The sequence below is a fragment of the Lactuca sativa genome, chromosome 6 (assembly GCF_002870075.4).
Source record: "Lactuca sativa cultivar Salinas chromosome 6, Lsat_Salinas_v11, whole genome shotgun sequence".
In the NCBI taxonomy this organism is placed as follows: Eukaryota; Viridiplantae; Streptophyta; class Magnoliopsida; order Asterales; family Asteraceae; genus Lactuca; species Lactuca sativa.
In genome coordinates this window covers 160,765,573-160,773,807 of record NC_056628.2, presented here as the reverse complement: position 1 = coordinate 160,773,807, position 8,235 = coordinate 160,765,573, and the positions used below count along the sequence as shown (strand labels likewise).

The window sequence follows — 8,235 nt, the reverse complement described above, 5'->3', positions numbered from 1 at the left end:
AACATGAGAAACTAGGAAATCACTAAAAACTAATAGATGTATGGTAGTAGCTACTTTCTATTAATGTTAAGTTATATATGCAGAAAACTCGATGGTCCTTGAAACCGAGGTTAAAAGTGTCATTGCACTACTGCTTCTAGAATTGATCGGTGTTCTTATGGTTATTGATTAAATATAAATAAATGGGTTTAGACATTTATAGATAGAGTATCATGTAGGGTCTTAGAACTACAAAATTGCACAAAATCAAACCACGATGCAATATACACATATTACGGTTGGAAGCTATATCATCTGGAAATGACAAAAATTATCTTGTAATTAGGTGCCATCTTTATTCCGTTAGGTATAAGTTATCATAAAATAGCCGTAATTAAGGCAAAAAAAAAACACCTGAACAATGCACTGCAAACCAGCGCAGCATAGACCCAGTCAAAAACACAATCCTTAAGGATACCAAAACTTGTGGCACACTATAATATTACTAAAACGCCAACCTCTTTCCATAACAATTTATAACCCTTAAGGTTTATGGGTAACTTCTTTATGCCTCAATGCAAACCCATTTACTAAAGCAAGTGCATTGCTGGTGATTTGTGTCACCGAAGTCATCTTCTTATTAAGAACATCCTTCACTTTTCCATTCATTGAACTATCAGAGAACCCTCCAGCACAAGTGTTCTGGTGTGTAAGGGCAGAACTTACCCATGTTTGAAGACTGTTCATGTGCCAATCAAAATTTTTGCCCTTAAACTGACCCATCTTACGAAGCTTCTGAACTGACTGGGTTAGACTAGTAACACAGCTGGCCATGTTATTAACACAGTCTTTCAGTGCTTGGTACTCTTGTGGTTTTAGTTTCGAGGTTGCAGCCAGTTTGGAAACGAGTGCAGCTGCTGACTTGGCATTGTTTAGACTAACCGCAATGGCTGCTTTAGCAAGCTGCTGATCGCTTCCTTGGATAGAACCAGCGTAACTTGAGAGAGAATTGACACAGAGAGCCTGGTTGCGGGTTGTTTTGCATGAGGTTTTGACAAAGTCAAGGGGAGTGATATTGGTATCAGCACCATAGACGTAGTGGATGGTGTGAAGGAGAATTAGCAAGTAAAACCCAAGTTTATCCATGCCTAAGAGTAAAGATATTTTAATTGGAAGATCTATATAGAATGCAAAGGGTTACAGGTTATGTTGATTACTAAAGATGGAAAAAATTAAGTGGAGTGGGTGAAGATAAGAATAGGTGGTTGGAGGCTTTATATACCCATTCAGAAGGATGTTCTACCACTTAAGAAGCTTTGTACTCTACCGTGTCAACAATATAAAACTAGCTTAGAGACGCGACAAAATGAGAATGAAAATAGGATGTGATCAGTGTAGTCGAAGTTTTACATATAAAGTGAATCATTAATAACATATATTGTAGTTTAAACGGAACTAAGAAGTTTAAACTAAGCGATAATTAATAGTACTAGATTGACGAGAATTGGACGGCATTCAATACCAAGCCATATGGGAGACATGTGACGTTTATCAAATTAAATACTCCATGTGACATTTACGTTTGTATTATATTCCCAAGTCAATTTTTTGTTTCACTAATAAAACAAATATCTTTTTGAAACACTTCGGAGAGCTTCACCCAAAAAATTGAATTCCAAGACGGTCAATTAGCAAAAGTTTTCAGGTCAGCATATAAGAGAAGGGAACATTTAAATTGGATTAAAAACAAAAGAGTTAAAGAAAATCATTCGTATGCACAGGTAAAAAAATAACATATAAAATGGATTAAGCAAACCTGCATACAGCATAGCTAGGAGTTATAGACAACATCATGAATAGGTTTAATTACATCGATCGTTAGCAAAGAGCAATCTGGTTAAATTAAACGCAGAAACATCATGGATATTCCTCTCATGGTTAATGAAATGATTACTTGGGCCAATAAAAGAAAAAACAAATGATTGTCTTGAAAGTTGACTTTGATAAAAGGTTTGATAGCATAAGTTGGTCTTTCTTGAAAAATATGATGATGCTTATGGAATTTTGTGATAAATGGATTTCATGGATTATGGCTTGTGTCTCTTACGCCAAAATATCAGTTCCTGTTAATGGAAATCTTGTTCCTGTTAATGGAAATCCTACAGATGAATTCAAAAATGAAAGAGGAGTTCCTCAAGGCTGTCCATTGTCTTTTCTCTTTATCATCGCAACAGAGTGTCTTAGAGTGGTGGTCTTCGAAGCGGTTGAAAAATGTTTATACAAAGGTGTTAATCTATCTAACAATAGCCCGAACCTCTCTATCTTTCAACATGCAGATGACGCAATTTTTCTTGGCGAATGGTCCAAAGAGAATGCTCTTAAGCTACTTTGCATCCTCAAATGTTTCCATACCGCCTCCGGTTTCAAAGTCAATCATTCTAAAAGCAATTGTGGGGATGGGTCCCTCCCTTTCTCTTATCTCGGAGTGCCGGTTGGGGCCAAAATATCCAGAAAGTCAAGTTAGCTACCCGTTATTGAAAAACTCCAAAAGATGCTCTCATTGTGGAAGACGCATAATCAATCGTTCGGCAGTAGATTAATCATTTGTAAGAATCTACTTGGCAGCCTTGCTACTTACATTTCTTTCACTCTTCAAGTCACCTATAGGGGTGATTAAACGCCTTGAAAGTATCCGTAATCATTTTTTTTGGGGTGGAAGTTTGGACAACCACAAAACAACCTGGATTGCTTGGAAAAAAGTTTTTAATTGCAAGCAAAATGGAGGCCTTGCCACTAGAAGCCCTCATGCCTTTAATCTCGCTTTAATTGTCAAGTTGTGGTAGTACTTCAAAAATGAAGATGTTGCTCTTTGGAAAGGAGTAATCCAAACAATTCATTGTTCTGATGGTGGAATTGGTCGTGTTAGATCTACTACCGATAGACGTCGTATCTGGGGAAACATTATCCACTTATACCTTGCACTTGATCATCAAAACATCCGCTTTGTAAACATGATTATGTGACAGAATCAAAAGTGCAGCTGGAGTGAAGAACCTGATGGTAAATTCATTGTTTCCTCCCTTAGGAGGATTATCAATGCTAAAATTCTGACTAAGTGTCCACTCAAGACCGCTTGGAATAAAATTGCATTGGGTAAAACGAATGTACTTATTTGGATCTGAAAGGCACGGTTTGGTAGATTACCTACTCATACCAATCTTGAGCGTATTGGACTTAATGTGGGTTCTCTTCTATGTCCCTTGTACAATACTAAACTGGAAACAAAAGGTTACATTTTCATGGATTGTTCCACTGTTTTGGAGGTACGGCCTACCCTTCTTAATTGGTTGTTCGATTTTCCTATTGATGCGACCTCGATTCAACATGCTTTCACTCTTGACTGCATCGTGAATGACCTAAAGAAGAATACATTGTTATTTATGTTCTTCTATTGGCCTTTGCGTGGGTAATATAGACCTTCAGGACCGGGCTTGTATTTCACAATAAAACGAAGAACGCCATTATTCTTATTAGCGAGGTTAAGGCTCTTGCCTTCTATTGGCTAAAAATTAGAGCCAGGGGAGGTTGTATGTTAAAATGGGATATATGATGTTTAGATCTGAAGGTTGAATATCTTAATGCCTTGTATTCCTAGCTTCTCGCTAGCTTTGTCCTTTGAATGAAAACTCTCTTGTTGCTATAAAAAAAAAAAAGGAGAACCATTGAACTATGCTTTAACTTTTGTGCTTGAGTTATCAAACAGTTGCATACATATCCGTCATCCATTATGCGACTGTTGTAATTATTATTACATTCAATTAATTACCTCAATCATTACATAATCTTTCATGATGCATAAACCTTGAAAATGAATACTATCCTTCCTCCAAACTAAATTTTATTACTTTTCAGAATTATGGTATGTAACATTTAGCTATTTTCCAAAGATTTTCCCCTTTTGAAATCTTCGATCATTTGGTGAACTAGGTCAACTTTATATCTTCTACGAAGTGATGAAGTAAATGATACATAACAGAGGTAAGGTTTGTTTCACTACTTGTATTTAAAGTGTAATGGGTTAACTTGCTGACCAAAATCAATCTTGTTGAATATTAAACAAGAAAAGAAGGTGTGCATTTCACACTTGTTTAAGTTTATTTAAGATTCAAAGTAGATTGTCATTTAGGGGCGTGGAAGCGCACCTGGGAGCGGGGTCCAAGGGGCAGAGCCCCTGGCTAGTTTTGGACCTCGTCTGCACTCTAATTAAAACCCCGTTTTGTGACACTTTTTGACTGTCGAAAAACTATTTTATGACAATTTGGGTAGTTTTCTAACAAAAAAATTTGTCTTGTGACAGTTTTCAAACAAGGAGGTTTACAATATGTTTTTGGTATTCATTTTATGGTACTCGCAAATTTTATAACATCCAATTCTCTGTTCTTGTTCTCTTATTCTGATTCTTATCTGTTTGAAGATTATGAATACTACCCAAATACTTCAATATGAAAGTGATTACACAATTCTCAGGATTTCCAAGTGCTTTTATTACCGCACATTTCTAACAAGGTTTATCAAGAAAGAACCGTTGTAAAATTCTCTCTTTATCCCTAACCACATAAACAAGATAACACTTGAAATAACCCTCATACTAATATATATATATATATATATATATATATATATATATATATATATATATAGTATTAAATTAAAGAAAAATAGAATAATAGCATTTACTTAAAAGAATGTTAAAATCTTACATTTGCAATACTTTTAAATTAGGAAATAAAAGTTTAAAAAAAATATATCGGAGCTAAACGGATAATTGATTCAATTAATTTCAAATTTTAATTTGTTTAACTTAATTCAGTTTTAGATCTAACATAATTTTAATCATATCCGATTTCTTTTAGAATGTTAGTTATGAACTAATAAAGATAATTTCGATTTTATTCTTATAGAATATGGTTTCATTCAAGTTATGTTTGAGAATTAACATGCTTAAAGAATTCAATACCATATATTATCAAAAATTATATTTTATAAATAACACGGATTTTATATGAAGCAAAATTTATTCTTTAAGAATCATTAATTACATAATTCTTAAAGAATAAGACTGTAAACAATAACTACATTCCTTTTGAAAAAAAAAATAGCACTAATAATGGTTAAGAATGGCATTTACTCTTAAAGATTAAAACTAAGAATTATTAAAAAAAAATCAAACTCTACCAAGATACTAATCCATTCTAAAAAATATTATTGCTAAAATGTCATTTTAAACATTCTGATAGCATAAATTCTACTAGAATACACTCTCTTTCTTCATCTTTTCTTTCATTTCCACATCGATGGAAGTATTTTCAAAGCCTAAACCCACAAAGAAAATATAATCAAATTTATGACATAATGGTTCTAGTAGAATAATTCATTATGATATAATGATTATAATAGAATAGTAAGCAATACAAATAATCATATCAATGTATCACCTCCCATAGAACCAATGTAGTTAGTGATTTCAAAAGTGCATGGGTCCTCAAACAAAACATGATTTTTATTATTAGTAAAAAACTCTAACAATGTATAGAATAACCAATCATGTAAGATACTCTAATAGAACAATTTGATGTATATTCTAACAATATAAATATTCTAAAATGATAATTTGATGTATATTCTAACAATATAAATATTCTAATAGAATGATTTATGTGATTAGTTAACAATGTAAAAAAGTAATCTCAGTTAAAAAAAAAGTAATCAAATAACCAAAATCATAGTCTAGCAAAAGAACAAATAAAAGTTCATCATAATTAATCAATACCTCATTGGAATTCTGAACCGAAACCAAAAGCGAATTCTCCAATTTTAAATCATTTTTTCTCGTTTAATCATGAACTCATTTGCAACCAAACACGGATTGGACTAAAATTAAAGTCTTCTTTCTACATTAAGTAAAAAAGACATTAATATATAGTTTATCAAATGAAGTAAATAAAAAAGAAAACCAATATTTATTAATAAATCTTCCTAACCTTATCAATAAAATATGCATTGTAGCAACTATTTGTTTGCTCAAAGGATGCACATGATATACTCGATCAAAATATGTTTGCTCAAAGGATATGATATCCATAATCAAAATAATGCATTTAAAAAGAAATACGATGAATAAAAATGTAATAAAGTTATATCGATCGGTGATTAACAATAAAATCTGTATTCTACTAAATTGGAAACAAATAATAAAATCTCTATACTAATAAAAGAGTAGTCATTTTGCCAAGTGTCATAATATTAGAACTCTTAATTAATATGATGCCACTTGTCATTCTATTAATTCTCTATTTTAAATTCATTAAACCTCCTAATTAATGTGATGTTATTTGTCAATCTATTTATTCTTTATTTTAAATTTTAAATTTTATATTATTGTTTTCATTACTTCACAAATAAAAAGATTCTAATATATATGATAAATAAATTCCACATATTTATTTGAATCAATAATTATAATTTTACATAACTAATAAAAAAATCTCTTAATTAATAATGTATTTAAAATTTTATATAAAATAATTGATTAATATTTTTGAATTTTTTACTATGAATAGTTAATTAGTTTTGTAACTGTGGTTTCCACGGGTTATAAACTAGTGATTAAATAAAGTAGTAAACACAAGATAAATTACATAAATACTTTGAAATCACATTTTAAATAGAGTACTTAATACAAAAATGAGAAACAAATAAAAGTTATATTGTTGATACGTTGCTTAATTTCTTTGTTGCTTCCTTGTTTGGTTTCATATTATTTAACAATTTAGAATTACAAACAGGGGTACCTTGTTTAATTTCTTTGTTGTTCGTTTGTTTAGTTTAATATTATTTTGCAATTTAGGATTACAAATAAGAGGGTCTCAGGCATAAAATTGGGATTAGTAGTGGAGCTAGGACTTATAGTTTATCTATTTGTGATTCTAAGTTAAATAACCTAAGTGAAAATTAAATCAATAATTAGTGTAACCTACGAACGAAAAAATAATCATAATAATAATAGAGGACATATGCGCACTACGGAACCACAAATTTAAAGTCAAAATTGTTTGTTATAGCTAAAATCAGAGTAATTCGATTCAAAATACATCTAATACTTTGAAGAATCAAACAATTCCCGTTAAAAAAAAAAAAAAAAAAAAAAAAAAAAAAAAAAAAAAAAAAAAAAAAAAAAAAACCTTTAAAAATTAAAATAGAAATCGTTGTAGACTAGGGTTACTCTTTTTTTGAAATTAAATATATATACATTATTTTTAATCTACTCTTAAATTACTCTTCAATTCTATCTATATGACTATATCCACTATGAGACCTTAACCATCAACCTTAAAGAGTAAGGGTAAAACCGGATACCGTTAAACTATAAACCCTTTGGTAGACTAAGGTTACTCGATCTAAGATGAAGTTGATTCAATTTAATACCTCACAAAAGCTAAAATCGAATGGAGTCGATTGGAAAAGCGTGAGGAACAAGTGTTTTTAGGAGAGGTTAGATGTTTGGTGATTAACCGATGGTGGTCTCGGCTTGGTGCAGGAGCTATGGGTAGAGGATAAAGAGGATTGGAGATGAAAGAGATGATTGCTCCGTTGTGAAACAAATTATATTTTAATATGTTTAATTATAAACTTGCCTAAAATAAAGACTATTCATTTATATTTATATTTTTTAGTTAATTACTTAAGATAATTAATTATAATACATATAATTACTATTTTATCTTTATTTAAGTTTTTTATTTATTTATTTTTTTACAATTACAAGTTAGTATATGCATGGGATAGAACCCATGACCTCCTTGTTAGATACCTTATTTGCCAAGAAATGATTGGTCTATATTTATTCTTATATATATATATATATATATATATATATATATATATATATATATATATATATATATATATATATATATATATATATATATATATATTACAAAAAAGGGCACATTATTAGGAAAGATATCACCAAGAAGTGAGGCAAACAATGAATACGTATTCATCAAAGGTCTATATGGTTTAGAAATAAATTATAATAATACATGGTAATTTAAACTGCTGGTACGTTTATTATATTAAGCAATGAGAAGTCAAGAGTAAGCAACAAACATACTTGAACAATTGAAAGTAGATGTTCTACTTGGATGCTAAGCAAAGTAAAATCAATCTAACATTTACAGCGGATAAAGCCCATGG

General features: G+C 30.6%; 2 protein-coding genes across 2 annotated transcripts; one reads left to right on the top strand and one right to left on the bottom strand.

Moving 5' to 3' along the window:
- Nucleotides 1-338: 338 nt before the first annotated feature.
- Nucleotides 339-1,210, bottom strand: LOC111904526 (pectinesterase inhibitor 9). The gene has a single exon (XM_023900277.2). It carries the CDS (start codon nt 1,123-1,125, stop codon nt 523-525), a length of 603 nt encoding a protein of 200 aa, XP_023756045.1. The 5' UTR covers nt 1,126-1,210; the 3' UTR covers nt 339-522.
- A 747-nt stretch (nt 1,211-1,957) lies between these two features.
- LOC111904306 (uncharacterized mitochondrial protein AtMg01250-like) lies at nt 1,958-2,503 on the top strand. The gene has a single exon (XM_023900080.1). It carries the CDS (start codon nt 1,958-1,960, stop codon nt 2,501-2,503), a length of 546 nt encoding a protein of 181 aa, XP_023755848.1.
- Nucleotides 2,504-8,235: the final 5,732 nt, after the last annotated feature.